Here is a 17,589-nt window from a genome sequence, read left to right on the forward strand (position 1 = left end):
AGAAAGAAAATAGTTCCTACATGAAACTTTTCACACGCAGGTCTGTGGATTACCTTGAGTAGACGGGTCATGATTTCTGAAAACAGACATTGCTGTTGAGTTTTTCCAAATGTGGGTGGCTGCGGCTCAGAGGTAGAGAAGGTCATCCACTAATCAGAAGGTCAAGGTTCGATCCCCTGCTCCTCCAGTCTGCATGTCAAAGTGTCCTTGAGCAAGATACTGAACCCTAATTTGCTCCTGGTGGCTGTTCCATTAGTGTGTGAGTGTGTTAAAAAACAGATGGCACCGGTGTGTGTGTGAATGGGTGAATATGACTTGTAGTGTAAAAAGTGCTCTGAGTGGTTGGACGACTAGAAAGGCGCCATACATGCACAGGTCCATTTATTTGTGCTCTGAGCACCACAAGCCGAGTGCCACCTAGTTCTAAGAGACATCTCATCACTCATCACTCTGCAACTGCAGCTCACACTAAAACAATTTAGCTCAATAAATAGCACTAAAGGTAAGAGGTAAAATATGTAATTCTGATTTTGGGGTGAACTGTCCATTTAAAGACAATCCACTCTTTCTTTAAAACAAAAACTGAACCAGCTTTTGAGCAAACTCATTGTCGAAAAAATGTCAAACCAACAAGTTTCCAGACTACCCACACATCTTGAGTTCAAGCATCATTTATGCACAGTTATGTTGCCGAGAGTTATCTTTCTATCTGCTGCCCCATGACAATCTGTAATACGTGCCAAATGCCTCTGAGGGGCCCTAATTAAACAGTTTCTATTTCTGCTATGTATCTAAACATCTCTGGTATCCCCACATCCCTCCTCTGACCTGTTACGGAGACAAACTGCCTTCAAAAGAATAAACCTGTTGAAACAGCAATTTGTTTATTGCCTCTGATATGGGCTTTGCATCAAAAGATGGCTATGAGGTCACACACATAGATCCCACTCAGATTTGAACTGGCCTCTTTGGTAAACGATGTTAACACAGTGTCAGATTTCAGTGTTCGGTGAAGTTGAATTAAAAGTAGTTTAGGTAGTTGTGTTATACGGGTGCAGAGCCACTTGATGAATGAGTATGAATACATAATTAAGAATACATTTTCCTTTTTGCAAGTTAATTCATTCATTAAGCATTTAATAAAACAAGGTTTGCAGCATGCTCTTCAGTGAGGAGACATGATTTGCAGTTTTTTTATTAACAATATGAAATTAAATTAATCAGTAATCTGTATGTGTTGCTCGCCCAAATAGACCAAGCCCTGTTGCAGGGATCTAGTGAGTGAAGTAGTTTCTATACTTCTATTCTACCAATTAATGCATTTAAGAACATTTAAATCTCTAAATGTGCCAATTCCATGTCCCAGTTCAACCTTCTTTACCATGTCTTACTGTATACTGGAAATCTCTGTCTTCCTTTTCTGCCCAGTGAAGTACATGCGCGAGGCCACACCGTACGTCAAAAAGGGCTCCCCAGTGTCAGAGATCGGCTGGGAAACACCCCCTCCTGAATCTCCCCGTCTCGGCAGCCCTCCAATCACCTCCTCCTCATCCTCCTCTTCACCTGACCCTCCGAGCTCTCCTACCCAGCCGTCCCTGTCTCTGCAGGGCGACAGGAGGTGCATACCACTCAAGATGTGTTGTGTAACCCGAGCCATGACCATACCAGACCCCGAGAACAGGTAGGTGAACACACACACACACACACACACACACACACACACACAAACACACACACACACACACACACATTCTTGAGCTGAAGGCAGTTCTCTGGAAATGCCACTGTCTCTTTCAGTCTCTCTTAAATAGTATCTGTCTGCTCCTCTTGTGCTTATCATTGACAGACTAATGAATAGCTCATTGATTAACTTCACATAGTTCAGTCAGCCAACTTGCTTGTAATTGTTTTTAAAGATTTACATCTTCACTAGGAACAAATGGGCTTGGAGCTGGGAGCCACAGAGAGGATCGGAAAGTTCTAAAGTTTTGACAGATGGACTAATAGGCTGTTGGTTTTGGTCTTTGTATAGGATGTTAAGTTAAATCTTGAAGATTCCCATTTAGTTTTCTTCAGCGGCACTTATGGCAATAAGTGGTAATTACAGGTGTGTTTTTGGATCTTACTTTCCAGAGATCCAAACAGTGTTGCCTGTGTGACAGCAGTAGCCATCGCTCTTTTCTTTGTTTGTTCAGCCTTTGTAATTGACTGGAAAGCTGCACACATTTTTACCAATCTGGTCTAAATCCTAATTTGTCAATACCAACACTTGGTCAGTGGCCCTCAACATCAGACACCAACACACAGAAGCACCCTTTAGTGGCGGTATGAGACTCACTGGGTGGCGGCATTTTTTGGCAGTCCAGGCAGCTGCTGTAGTACAAAGAGGTGGATGGGTCAAACAAACTCCGGACTTTCACCCAGCAGCCTGCTGTTTGTGTCCTATGTGAAAGCAAAAGTCAGGTGAGCATACTATGCTAGTGACGTATGTCACTGGACATTATATTACATTAGTAACAAACATAGTTGTTAGCCAAACCATGGTATTTTTTTCTAAGCCTAACCACATGCTTTTGTTGCCTAAACCCAAGGAAGTAAACCAAAAAATGAAGATTTTTACCAACGTTCTAAGTTTATTTTTTCTAGGAGACTGTATGCATTAAATGACGAAAAGCTGTACATTTCCTGTAAAAATGAAAGTTTGTTTTGAAAAGACACTGCATGTAACAAGCGTAAATTGACACGCTGTTCCTGAACGTCCAAAACTGCCATTGGGGGAGGACCTAGAGCATCATAATTCTAATCATGATTTGTAGGGCCACTGACTAACCGTCAGTATTTGACAAGTTGGGAGTGGGAAATGTGTTGGCTTCACACACTCACTGCATTCCGCTTTTGTTTTTTCCCTGGAGTGTCGATAATCATCACTGCATGTCTGTATATGACAAAAAATACCAAGGAAAATACAAAATTATTAATTTAATTAATAGTTTTAATAGTCTATTATAGTTTATTTGGAATAAGCATATAATTTTGTTATAGATGCTCTTGACTGTTTTACAAAAACTTTCTCTATGGGCCCCCCACCTCATGAACCACAGTGCAACTGCACTGTCTGCACTATCTATATTTACGCCCCTGCTGCAAATGCAAGGCCTTTCATCAGTGGTATTTATATTTTTTATAAATGAAGAATCTTTTATTCAAAGATTTTTTGGGCTTATTTTGGCGTTATTTGACAGGACAGATTAAATGTTAAAGCATGTTCCAGTCTGCAGCAAAGCGCTACAGGCTGTAATTGAACCATATATATATATATTTCAGTTGAACTTCAAGTACACTACTATTATGAAAGTGCATTTGCAGTGAGAAAAGTATGCCAACTGAATTTGTAGTGATGACCTCAACTTGACTGCCTGAACTAACTCAGAGGTTTCCAAATGCTCCAAAGTTCAACTTTAAAGCATCCAAAAGATGATTACCTTAATGAACCAAAGGTTAACCCATTCTTCTCCACTCTATTACTCATCAGTGTGACAGAGAGAGAATAGAAAAGTCTCCCCCCAGTGTCTGCAGCCTTCTTCTGCTGTCCTGAAGGGATTACCCAGTACTCTTGTCTCAGACTTTTCTTAGTCAGTTTTTCTTAAAGATGGATGTTTGAAGTGGCACTTTGATAATTCTCAGTCAGCAGGGGGGTGGTCTGTTAGGAGGTGTCGTCAAGTTAATTGGTTAGTAATATGACAATGGCCCTATCAAACAGCATGGGGGCAGAAAGAGATTTAGTGTTTAAACATTTGTGGTGTCAGCCTGTGAATCTGTGAATCTGTCCCAGTTGTCTCTTTCTCTGTTTCTCTACCATGTTGTTTCCCTTCCTGCTTGTCTTTTTGTTTTGCCGTCGCTCTCTCCTGTCTCGGGCTTTTCACTCTTTCCTACTTGTTTGTGTTTATCGGCCCCTGTTTTCTTCCTTCTGTCCCCCACCTTTTATTTTCTTTTATGATCTCTTCCTCTCCATATTCCCAGCTTTCTCTGTTATCTGCCTGAATCACTTCTCTCCTTCTATCTCTCCCTCTTCCCGTTATTGCCTCGCTTTTGATTTATGTCTTTTTTTTTCTCTCCAGCTCTCACTGTCTCTCTATCACTCTGTCTCTCCATCCATGTGTGTCCCCCTCTGCATATGTATGATTTTAGAAGTGTGAGATAGTTGAACCTCACTAAACTTCAAAGCTTCAGACGACGGAGGCAACATCAAAGTCAAGTCATAATAGTGAGCAGCGACTTCAAAGTTCCCTCTGTCTGTATTGACGTTGTTAGACGGCTCAACGCTGTGACTGTAAAATGTAAATGCTAACACACACAAACAATCAATATAAAAAAAAATACTTGTAAACAAAATGAAAAATAACAACAGCACCCACAGACAAAGCAGATGGTTCTCTGTTGGCTGGCTCTCCTGTTTAATGTAACTTTTATTTCCCTCAAAATAAAAACAAAGGAACAAAGATTCGTTCCAGGCTTTGCAGAGTAAGATATTTACAGTAATTGTGTTCTTGAGCCATTCTGAGGGCACCGAAAACTGTTAAAAAGCTGACAAGATCTGAGGCCATGCTCACACTAAGTAGATGATTTTTGAGAGAGCTCATTTTGAAGGGCTTAAAGGAACAGTTTTACATTTTAGGAAATTGACTTTATTGCTTTCTTGCCAAGAATTAGGTCAGAAAAATCAAAACCTCTCTCATGTATGTGTGCTACAGTAAGCATGAAGATAGAGCTGGGAGGCGATTAGCTTAGCATAAAGAGAGGGTTCAAGAGGAAACATCTAGCCTGCCTCTCTCCAAATTTTTAAAACATGCTCCTCTAAAGCTTTGTTTATACTTGCAGGAGACACTGTAGCATTGGGCCCTTACTCATTGTGCAAGCTACAAGCATGTATAGAGCGGTTATGGTTAACACTTTGTTCATTACAATATGCTCCAAAACGCAATGGTGCTACAAACAAAATATTCTGTGGATAAGCAGGAAGTCAACGAGTGTTACCGTAAGAATGTTATCAGAAAAGTAGGCTACATGGCAATTATTATTTATATAGGTATGCTAATTGTCTCTCAGCTCCCCGCACTTCACATACAGACATTTTAGTTTAAGCTGTAAAATTACAAAGTTGGTCTGGGCAGTTGGCGATGCTTGGTACTTTGGTCATATGTTTCCAACATGGCTGCCAGATGATTAACTTTCGCATTTTACAGCTAAACAGTACACTGAAATATGTTTCTGAAAGCATTTGAGGTGAGAAATAGGCAATGCAGTAACAGGATCTTGATTCAAATTTGATCAGCGCTGCCTATTTTGACAGTTTGACCACAATTCATGAACAGTGATTGACATGACTGACAGCTGCCTTAGATTCCTTTGCTCTGATTGGTTGTTTTCAGTGCGCCACAATCAATTCTTGAGAATGCCATTAGGGGCAATAGGAGCAGGAGATGATGCAGCAAATATGATACAAAGTTTTTTTTTGTAAAAGTGACCAGCTGTAGCCGTAAAGGAGCAATATGTAGGATATAGTGACATCTAGTGGTGAACTTACAGATTGCAACCAACTGAAAACCCTCTGCACACCCCTCCCTTTTCAAGCATGTAGGTGAACCTATAGTCACCTTCACTTCAACGTAAAAATGCAGAAGGCCCTCACTTGAGCTAGTGTTTGGTTGGTCCATTCAGGACCACTGTAGACATGGCAGGCTCCATGAAAGTTCCCTGGAGGTTCCCTGTGTAGATTTGAAGGGCTCATTCTAAGTTAACGAAAACTAAACAAACCTAAGTTTTAAGTGATTATACACTAACAGTATCCTCATACAACAGTTTATATGATTTCCTACGAAAATGCACACACAACAGCTCATATCATATCCTATAAATTAGCATCCCATGAACGACATTACGTCCTTAACGTTAGGTTCTGTACTTAGCATAACATTACGGAAGAAGTTAAAGCAACATGGTGACAACGTACCTTAAAATGACCCATAATTCATGTGGTACTGAACAACAGTCTCCTGGGAAAAGTCCTGGAGAAAAGTTCTATGTTTTGTGACTCATCCATCGCCCCAACCTTCCTCCTAACGAGACTGCTCGGGGTGCTTCCTACTTTACTCCTGCCAGCATAGTTGTCACTTGACCACACCCTTCCAAAACACGTTGGTTAGCACGAATTACAGGTTCATCATTACGTAGAATAGGTACAAATTTTGGTTTATTACTTTTCAAAGGAAAATATACAAACGGAAAGACCAGAAAAGAGAGCAAATGAGTGTATTCCTCAAAATATCGAGCTGCTTCTTTAAAGCTAGCTTAAAGACACAGTGTCAAGATCAGGACCCATCTTAGGCCCCGTTCAGATGTAGCGCCTAAAAGCGCGTGGAAAACGTCAGCTGTGCCGTTTCCATCCTTTTATCCTAGGCGCTTCGGAGGTTGCGCTACTGTCGCGCCTGCCATTTCTAAGCAACCAAAACCGCCTGTCACTCACAGGGGGAGTAAAAAAGTTGCAAAGCCATAAAAATAGCGTATCATCATGCTCACCAGTTATCTCAAGCTCCGAGCTGATAATTCTCCAGGCATTGTTCCTTCTGTTGGAGTCAAAGTAGTACGACGAAGACAGGTCATATTGTCTGGATATCCCTGGACAAGAATGATCAGTCGCTCCTCCATTGCTTGCTGCCTTTCACACCACCGGATGTTGTGAAGTCCGTTGGACGGAAAGGAAGAAGCAGGTCCGTGGAGCTGATTGGTTCATTCTTATCACATGACATACAGTGCACTTGATGCATTCGAAAAAGTTGAGATTTTTCCATCTCGGTGCGCTGCGGATGCGCACAAAAAAACAGGCGCGTCGCACCGAATGCGCACCGCTACGGCGTCGCTTTGAATTGTGAGCGTGCTTGACGCGCGTTTACATTGAAACTAATGGATTTGTGCTTGCAAAAGATGCTACATCTGAATGGCCCCTTAAGGGGCTATTGGCTTTATGTAATGGTTGCCCAGTTGTTCTTAAATAGTTTTTCCTGAAAATGTGAATAAGTGTTAAACATTTTCCCTTAAACATATGAAACAAATTCAATCCTGCATTTCAGAAGGCCCATAGTCTGTATGGTGAAAATAACAGCTGCACTTGCACAAGTCTTGGTTTAGGTATTAAACATTTTAAGAGCACAAGAGGGTTGAACATTCACTTTGTTGGCCACAACTTGAACTTTATTGTTGGGCCAGTTACATAAGTCTATGTATTGGAGTCAATAACTCATCTCGTGACAATGTGAGCTTTTGCTTTCCACAGATAGCACAGTGGTTTCGTGGTTTGATAAAGCTGGCCAAATTTACCTTGACACGCATGTTTTTTACGAAGGTCCTTCCTTATCCTCACAGCCAGGGCACATTCCCCTTTGACTCATCAGCAAATATTTACTAGCTGTTTAAATAGAACACCCAAGTTTAAATCCAGTTTGTAATGCTGAAAAGTTGGAGGCTTCTCAGTATCATGGTGTTCATAGGTAGATGTGCTTCAGATAAAGATTGAAAGGCAAGACTACACGTGCTCTTTGTTTTTCTTATTTTGGGGTTGGAGCTGAAATGGTTTTAAGAGGCTTTATGTTAAGTGACAGGAAAGTCTGGCTTATCTTTTTATACAAGACTCAGTGCAATGTTGCATCCCTCTGAGGGTTTCTCCCTTCATTTCTGCAGATGTTGTTTAAACTGTGTGTAAGCCTGAGAGGACAGACAGGAGAGATGGATATGAGGACAGGCAGAGCACGTACAGTGATCAGAAGAGACGGTAATAAAAGAAGAGAAGACTTGATTTATCACTTTTTAAGCTAACTCTGAAGATATTTTTTTCACCTAACTGTAACGGACACACTGTAGATGTCACTTATAGTCAAACTTTCCTTTGCTTTGGTGACAGATTAAATTAAAAAGAAAATAATAGGATTACACTTTTATCATTTACAGTGAGTATCGAAAATGTTATGAGGAGGTGTGGATAATAGGAAGTGAGGAGGAGTGGAGGAGAAAATTGACAGAAATTGAGAAAGAACGGGAAAGGCAGAGATGAGCAAAGATAAGGAAAAGGTGAAGAGAGAAGGAATAAGCTCATAAAACGGATGATGTATTCTTTCATTCAGTATTAATCTGTGTCAATACTTGCAACATACTTGAAAAGCCTGCGGTGTGAATGTCTGACATATCCACTGAAAACATGTTTGGCAACTAAAAGGAGGAGATGACTCCTGGCAGAACCAGCACGGTTCCTCGCAGTATGTCTGTTTTCTACAGTACCTCTCTCTGCCCTTGATACATTATTGAAAGGATGACTTACACTGTCTCTCCAGTTCTCACCTAGGTCAGGTGTATGCCTGTGTGCTTTTATATGATAACCCACATACGAGTGCTGGGAAATGGCCTTTTAACCGGAATGATACAACCTCTTACTTTAGTATCCTACTGAGCCCTTAAATTGTCTCCAGCACTAGCAGTTTAGAGCAAACAACCTGTTTTATATTCCATATCTCATTGCATATTTTACCTGAAAAACCTGCAGCTCATGTGGGCAAGAGGAAATCCAACTGTTAGCCCTGCCAATTCACAGTATTTCTCAACACCTTCTCTAATTACTTCTCATGCTGAAATGACGGTTTACAGTTCAGCTATGTGGCAAAGATTTAACGAAAGAAGTGACTAAATCTTCTCAGGTAAACTATGCAGACTATTAAACAAGTGGCTCAATCAAACCTACAAACCTCCATCCTGAATCAGAACAGTAAGGTCATGGCAAGAGCAGTATTCAACAAGAGCAGATGATCCTTCAAACTACAGCTAAATGTCCAAGAACGCTGCCCATTCCTTACACTGCTAAAATAACAGGCTAGAATGGGATGGATATCTTTTGGGGCTAAACAATGTATCATTTTGTTACCATTGCAGTGTCAATTTGTGCAATGCATGCATTGTGTTAGAGTTAAAGAGATTATCAGTCGGAAACTGCACAGTAAATGTAGGCCCAACTATCTTACTTTTTTAGTTGGTGCCTTTTTGTGTTCAGCTCAATGATCAGTTTGTTCAATAAGAATGCTTTGAAATTATTCTCTTTCATTTTTTAAATTCAACAAGCAATTTATTGTATTTTATCAGTATACTAAAAACAGAAGAAAGCAGAACTGAGCACACCTATTGCAAGTAGAATCATTCATTCATTGATTCATTTTCCATTACTGCTTATCCTGTTAGGGGTCGCAGGGGGGCTTGAGCCTATCCCAGCTGACACTGAGCGAGAGGCGGGGTACAACCCAGAGAGGTCACCAGACTAACATAAGGCTGACACATTGAGACAGACAACCACTCACGCTCACATTCACACCTAAGGTTAATTTAGAGTCACCGATTTACCTAACCTGCATGTCTTTGGGCTGTGGGAGGAAACCGGAGTACCCGGAGTGAACATGCAAACTCCGCACAGAAGGGATCATTATTGATTGCAATATTCAACAATTTTGCTGCATATTTTCCTAATATTAGGCAGGCCTGATAGCCTTCCCTGCCGCTGCCCACACTAATAACCTCAAGTCAGAGCTGTAAAGATGGCTTACGTGGAATTCTTCCATGTAAGTACTTGGACATAAAACTGGTGAGAGCATATGCTGAAAAACCAGCGATCCGATGTATTTAAATGATTATTGTTTCATAATTTGAACCTCAAAGATAGTTTACTTTTGAGAGAAAAAGCACAATCCTGCAAATCCCAGGAATCCTGGAAAAAGAGCATTATACTCCCAGAAATTAATAGTTTTAAATTCCTGGGGAAACCTTTAACTCTACGTGACTACCTAAATATTTGAACTTGAAAGCAAAAACTTTCAAGACAAGTGACAAGATTTGACAGTTAAGTAAATAAATTAATGACACAGCAACAGGCAGGGCTCACAAGAGCACACAACTTAAAAATCCAAATTATGAGCACCATGCATTGAGAGGACTCAGCTATGCAACAATGCTGTAATATGGCTTTAAAAGGGAAGTGTTTAAAAGTCATGTCATTTTAAAAAGCATTCAGAGACCAAAAAGACCTGCAACTGAGTTGGAATTTGCTTATGAAGAATTGCCCTCAGGGACTTGAAATGTTACTGTACATGTGCTTTGCCAAGACTTAAAAATTATCTTGGACTTGTCCCAAAAAACCTCTGAAAGAGCTCTGAATGAAGTCCACTGTATGTGTGCAGCAACAACTGTTCCATGTTAAATCATCATTTTAATGAAGGCCAAGGCAGGGTGGGCCAAAACAAACAATTACATGGATTAAATGTGAAATCTGACTATGTTTTCTTGTTCTCTAAGGTCAACTGTGACATACATTCAATATCTGACTTCCAATAGGCTTGCATTTCTTATGTTACATGCGTTTTTGCAATGGATATTTTGCCATTTAAACATTTCTTTCATGCCACTCTTGTGTGCAGACAGAGTTCATTCATGAATATTAACAATAAAGTGACTGCATGAATCATATCTGTATGCTGAAACAGGCCTACCAAGCTTGAATACATATTTGCTATATATAGTGCTAATCCAGTGAGACCAGCTACGCTTTGATCAAGTGAGAGATTGATCTTCGTTCAGGCAGGACTTATAATTCTATACATTCAAGTTGATCTTCGGGTCATCCAGTCCATGTACTGTATCCTATCTCTTGCGTGCATGACACAATGCATGCAAGAGATAGGGTAATTTAGCCCCAGAGCCACTCCACATCTTGGCCCGGAAAATGGCACATAATGTTTCCTCTAGGTTCAGCATAACTCACAGGAGTCGAGCTGTTGCTAAAACAAACACCATCCTTAAAGAGCCTCCTCTATCAAATGCACATCTGGTCCTGGAGTCTCCCCCTTTCCTCCCCCCTCTGCTCTCCCCCTGGCCTGTCCTTAATCAACGTGACTTTTACAGGCAGTATTTCTATTTTTAACCCAGAGAAACACCTGGAGCTGATCTAGATGGTCTTTCCCACCTCCGAGGGTTTGACGGAAGAGCAGATTCATCACATTCACTGGGGCTTTTCCAGGTCCCCAGCGTGTACTGTATGAATAAAGAAAGCTGCAAAGAAAGCATGTTTGCAGAGTTGAAACCACCCCGGTTTTAGAGTAGTTTCTATTTTCAACCACTGGGAGCACCTGGACAGTGAAGTGCTGCGATCAGAGATACTAGATAGCTCCAGAGCTAGTGGTAAAGTCATGGCCGAATCTCAGCATGAGGCACACGCTGAAGAGTCATTTACCATGTCTTGTCCTCGAAGCCTCTGAGTCAGCCACACTTTATAGTTTGTGTGTCAAAAGTAGTTGTGATACCACTCTTACTTTGCATCCTTATTCATGTCTTTCTCAAAAAAAAGACAACAGACAGTTTAGCTTTGCTTTAGCATCACTGTTCAGTGTATTTTACTGCTGGTTTTACTCCACAGAGATGAATACAAACCATATTGAAGCTACAGTGTGCAGTGCACTGCTTTATGCTCTGTCAAGGCTGCAATGTGTACCTCTTTAAAATTCATATTCATTGTGAGCATACAATCAAAGAGCCATTCAATGAGATTGAGAAGCATCCTAACGATGCATCTCTCTCAAGGCCAAAAATACTCCCATATGATATAAAGAGATTAGCTATGGAAACTTAGTGGGAGACAGCACGGTGTCATATGGCCCACTGAGGATGCATGAGCAATGCCTGTTTCGTGTTTTGAAACAACTTGAATAAACTCAAATCTCAATGCACTTCATTTCATTGTTCTGACCAAGTGCCCATTTTCAAGTGGATGAAACAAATGAGCATGTGTCGAAGCTGAGACCTAAATGGATTACATTTGGTTTCTAAAACTGTGAGATGAGATTAAATTGAGCCCATGGACTGTATGAAAGAAGAGGACATAGCCACGGTGACGTCACCCATTGGTTTGTGGAATTCCGTTTTGAAGCCTCAAATTGGCATTTTGGCATCTTTGAGTTTTTGAGCCAGAAGTGCTGAGGAGCGAGGGTGGATGTGGTGGAGAACCCGAGGACACCATCAGAGTTTACGCTAGACTTGTGGCAATATGGCCACTAATAATCCAGAGTTCGGCCACATAGAGCAACCACTGGACATATGTTTTAAGTAGCCATATCATACATTTAAACAGCAATAAAACAAGCAAAAAAAATCATAAAACCTAAAACATGATGACGCTCTTTGCATTCCAAGCCCAAAAAATTAAGTAACTTAAAAAATAAGATGCCTAAATGAAGAGGCAGTCTATTGAACAGAGTGACTAATCAGAGAGGATCAGTAGAAAAGGCAAAGTAGGGAAAGGACTCATTGGGCAGGCACCAGGGGTCCATGATAACATCTAAGGAGTCACCAAGCCTGCAATCTGCCGTTTGGCTTGCCATGGTGAAGCCTATCCAATTTGATCCATGAGGAGACCTGCAGTGTGCTAAGAAAACGTGATTTGTGACGCAATCCCCCACATCCAGTGTGCTAACTGCCATGGATGTGGTGTATGCTCTGAAGAGGCAGTCCATATGGTTTTGTTGGATAAATAAATATGTTGCTTATATTTAGTTAAAATCCTACACTCTGCTCTGCATAGGCCTATTACATGTTCATATTTAAGTTGTCTTGGCAACATATATTGCAGCTCACACAATGCTGGACCATTTAATGTGCTATTAATTCATTTATTTGCCATATTTCACAACTGACCTTTTTGCCATTGATATTTTAATCTGTGAGATTAGCAAAAAGCAGGCATCAGCCATTTTATGTAAACACTGGAAGCTGTGCATGCCCACCTATACCGTCAACCTGACTGCACCAGGCCTCTAGCAAAGCCAGGGCTCACTCCTAACAAAGTTAGTTTCCATCATTTGAAATGCTAAAGTATCAGCTTGCACTAACTTGCTAGCTTTAGCAAGATGCATTTGTCATTATATTATGTAGGACTTGTCAATTAGAACAGTCCTGGCACTTACACAGCAAGCTACTCAACTATTAAAGGAATGTTGTAATGAAAAAGCAAGCTATCTGAGCTAACCGCTAGCACCTACCTGTCCTACAGAAAACAGGCCAACTTTGCATTGCCCTCATCCCCGTCCTCTCTTTAGTGATCACCAGTATAAGTGAAAGTGAAAGCCAACCCAACGAACTTTTTTCACTTGGCCTTTCACCTTGTTATATTTGCATTTTTCAGTGCTATAGCTTCCTAGATGTGTGCTGCTACTACCTCATTGCTACCTTTAGCTGGGGGCTACACACCAAGGTTGCAACTTATACATGCCCCAAATATAGCAAAACACAGAGGTGTCTGCAAATACATGCACTGCCACACACTTCTAGTGTGTCAAAAGTGATAAGTGAGAGGGAATTATATTGGTATTTAGGAAAATCCTGCACAGTATACCTTAAACTGTGGCATTAACTGGAATACTAATTTTGTCTAGCAAAAAAAAAAAAACAGGCTTAAAACAAAAATGTGACGTGAACAAAATGAATGTTACAGATAAACACTGAACAAGATACTATTAGGCGACCAAAATGTTACAATTAACTTTCATGAACTGAAAACACACTGTGAAAGGGTCAAAGTTCTAAGACAATGCATGAACACACCCCAAAACAAGTTGCTATATTCCTCTATCCCTGACAGGACTTGAAACAAGCAGTTGAGCCCACAAACTCATTAGCAAAATGTTTACCGAGGTATTAAATTAAGTGACAAGTATGGTCATTTTCTCATAGACCTGTATGCAATCAGACTTTTTTTTGCAACCCGTGGAGTCGCCACCTGCTGGCCATCAGGAAAAACGCAGGTTGAAGGCTTCACTTCTCCAACCGGGAGGCTACATCCACTTCGTCTTCTGAGTCTATGATTGAGGCCAATTGGGTCTGCTGATAAGGCTAGCAATAGATTTTCAATATTCAAAATGGAATTTCTTTGTCGAGGGTTGTGAACCATAAAAGTCTTAGAAGCCGTCCAATGATAACACAGAGGTTAAAGCTGTTTTAACTTTTCTTATCTCCTCCTCCAGACAACTGGAGCTGCACTCCCCGGATGCCAGGCACACTGTGGTGCTGCGGTGCCCAGACCAACCATCTGCCCTGTCCTGGTTCTCTGCCATGCACTCTGTCACATCCTCACTGGCACAGGTCTGTCGTTGATTTCATTGATTTAACAGGTTCTCATCAACGTTAGCCGACCATTAGAATGAGATATTGCAGTGATTCCATACTGTGGCCAGGATTCAGCTCCTCAGAGCTGTTTTGAATCTAATATGTCCTGAATGATCATCCCACCACAGCGGGTGCTGGCAGAGGTCATCCAGAACACAGCCAGGACGGGGGTAGCTGGCAGCAAAGAGATACGACACCTGGGATGGCTGGCAGGGAAGGTAGGAGTGTGTGTGTGAGAGAGAGAGAGCGACAGAAAGTGTAAAATGCTTTATAATACCCAACTGTACAATCCTGTGTGTGTGTGTGTGTGTGTGTGTGTGTGTGACTCCCATGCCTCTAGATTTCTCACATTTTTAATGGGATCCCTTCACTCTTATTACCATTTTGTGACGATACTGTGTGGGTGTATATGTGTGCTCTTGTTCCATTTTGTGAGGACCAGTTTGAGTTTTACACCTTAAAAGTGCCGACATTTTAAAAAAAAATTGTGACACACACACTCCCATCTTCAGGGTGTTTAAAGGTTCTGTATGTGACATTTAGAGCATTGATATAGCAGCTAACCACTGTACTACAGTAGTAGTAGTAGTAATGCCATCCTGAGCAGAGAATGAAGTCGTGCTCCCTCGGTTCCCCATGGTTAACAACGTCAGCTCTGTCAGCACTGTCAGCACTGTTGCCATATTTTAGCACTGTGTATGGAGTTAGCACTGTTAGCGTCTAGCCGCCGGATCAGCTACCTCCATGATGAAAACCATGTCAAGACAGCTAAAGCCCCGTTTCCACCAAACACTTCCGGTATGGTACCTTTGGAACCAAAAGTAACCCTTCAGACATGGTACCTAGACCCTAGGTCTGCTTAGCGTTTCCACTGCAAACAGCACCCTTAAATGTGATTGGGGTCGTTGACACTCACTGCTCCGTCTAGCACTCACTGTACTTCCTCATCACCAATGGCACAGATGGAAGTCTGCACTATGTTTATCATTCCCAGGCTGGGGTTACATGCCAATATTTTCAGAGCAAAATAGAACAGGCTGCAGTGAGAGTCTTTCCCCATGGGATATTTCAAAAAGTGGGTTTCTGCATTTAGTCCTTCTAAGGCAAGCTCAGGGGTTTAGTGTTGCTGGAGCCCACAGGAATGACGCGAATTGGATGAGGATCGGTATATATGCCGTTCACATAACCCAGTCAAAATTGATATAAATGTTTCAACAGACTGCAGTGTTCACAGCTCCACCTTTTAGTACCAGATCTGTGTGCTAGGTACCCCAACAGAGGGGTGACCAAAAATGGGGACGGTACAGAACGGTTCCATTGGTACCATCCTGAACCATTAGCTGAACTGTACCGTACAGTACTGCTCAGTGGAAAGGGGGCTTAATATGCTCTGAACTTGCTGTGTAACATAATATGATGACAGATATGTGATTCAGGGTTGTGTTTCTGCATGATTTTTTAAAAAGGTTTCATACACCTCGTTAGTATAATTATCATCAACCTTTTCACGTCTTGTTTTTAGGTGCATCACTTATGATATACCTTTTATTTATTAATTGATCAGTTGCATTTTTTTTTTTAATTTAGTGATCATTTAATAACAACATCACTCCTCAATATCTCATGTAAAGAAATCTGCAGGGAGTGATGAGGCTGGAGTCTAGACACCAAACTAACTATGTTCTGCTGTTGAAATAGCAATAGTACCTGTGCGGGCACATAGGTCCCTGTGTTTCCATGCATCCTTTTGCATTGTGCATATCTACTGTAAACACACATGCATACATCTTTGAAATCCATACAAACACGTGCACACACAGGTGAAGCTTCACTCTCTTTCATACAAAGACACACACACCTTTGCAAACCTGTCTGCATACACACACCCATATCTGTCTAATTTATTCCTCATGAATTTGCCAATATTTGATCCTTCAAATGCAGTGCAATTCTGTTACTTAGCAACATATTCTCATTATGTTAAAAAGCTGACCCTTGACCCTTTAAATCCCACGATATGATTGGCTGAGGCAGAACTTCAAAGAGCAGCTTAGGATTCCATGGCTCGGCTGCAGATAAGCGCTCATAATGAGAATAGTTATGGAGCATTGTAAAATGAAATACAAGGGTGTGTGTGTGTTAGTGCGTGTGTGTGCTGGTGTGTGTGTTTATGTGCGCCCAAAGTTAAGAGATTAACTATCTGTGTGGTGAGGGGAAAGCAAGGGGTTGGCTCTTTAGGCGGGATGGGTGGGCGAGAGTGTACAGCAAAGAAAATGCATATAGAGTGTACCTGCGCTTGTACACCAGCCACCTTTATTTTAGCTAATACCCTACTGGGTACACATGACAGCGTAGTGAATGCACAAATTTATAGTGAAGGACCAAAACAGCTTTGTAAAAGCCCAAATTGCAGTATTTTGGGTGCAATATGAAGTAAAATAAGATAGAACGTCAGATGAAAAGAGTTAGGTTGAGAGGTGAAGACTAGTCTACACCCACTGCTGTGTCTTTTACGCATTAGAAAACACACCATTCCTCTCTCAGACACAACATTAGTCCCATAAAGCAGGCTCACTGGCAAACAACCATTCATATTACTGATGAAATACCTGCTTTCATCTAAAAACCTGGGGACGATTTCCGTATTTATGATAAATATAAGAGGGCATAGGTACATCAAATCCTGCTCAAAGTCAACATGAGCAGCCTTGTAGAATTGATTAAATTAATATATCATTTTCGGCTCCACGAAGATTGGTTGATATTATTATAAAAATGGATGCCAACAGCTTTTTTGTTTTATGTTTTTGTTTGTTTACATCAGTCCCCCTCGTGGCCTTACACAGGATGATTGGGTGTAGAAGATGGATAGACAGAAACATCCTTCCCTTTCTCATTGTTTATCTGTTTGTGCTGCAGACAGAGAGTGAGAAGCAGTGCTGGAAGCCGGTTCTGGTGGTGGTGACGGAGAAAGACCTACTGCTGTATGAGAGTCTACCACGAGGCAAGGAGGCCTGGCAGAGCCCTGCGCACACATATCCACTTTTAGCAACACGGTAGGTCCACCACTCAATGCACAGACAACACAAACACAGACAGTATTAAACATGTGTTGTCACCGTAGTATATGCTTACGATTTTAAAACCAATATATAATATTTGATATCTGTGAAAAAAAAAAAAAAAAAAGTGGTATTCTTAGAATACAATTACAAGAAATAGGCTGAGCTTGTGCTACAACTCAAGTCTATTTTTAGCCACTTTTAGCTAATTGGATTTATTGTAATTTAGTTGCAGAGCATGTTAACATGCTGGTGGCTTACAGCTCTTTGAGGCTGTACTTATCCACAG

General features: G+C 41.2%; 1 protein-coding gene across 1 annotated transcript in view; it reads left to right on the forward strand.

Annotated features, from left to right (window-relative positions):
• The window catches only part of sntb1 (syntrophin, basic 1), a 59,394-nt gene that overhangs the window by 17,931 nt on the left and 23,874 nt on the right, over positions 1 to 17,589 (forward strand). The window contains exons 2-5 of the mRNA XM_050046902.1: positions 1,429 to 1,681; positions 14,097 to 14,214; positions 14,367 to 14,456; positions 17,158 to 17,294. Coding sequence (XP_049902859.1) covers positions 1,429 to 1,681; positions 14,097 to 14,214; positions 14,367 to 14,456; positions 17,158 to 17,294 — 598 coding nt within the window. The remainder of the gene's footprint in view (positions 1 to 1,428; positions 1,682 to 14,096; positions 14,215 to 14,366; positions 14,457 to 17,157; positions 17,295 to 17,589) is intronic.

Source organism: Epinephelus moara, chromosome 6, assembly GCF_006386435.1.
Source record: "Epinephelus moara isolate mb chromosome 6, YSFRI_EMoa_1.0, whole genome shotgun sequence".
Taxonomy (NCBI): domain Eukaryota; kingdom Metazoa; phylum Chordata; class Actinopteri; order Perciformes; family Serranidae; genus Epinephelus; species Epinephelus moara.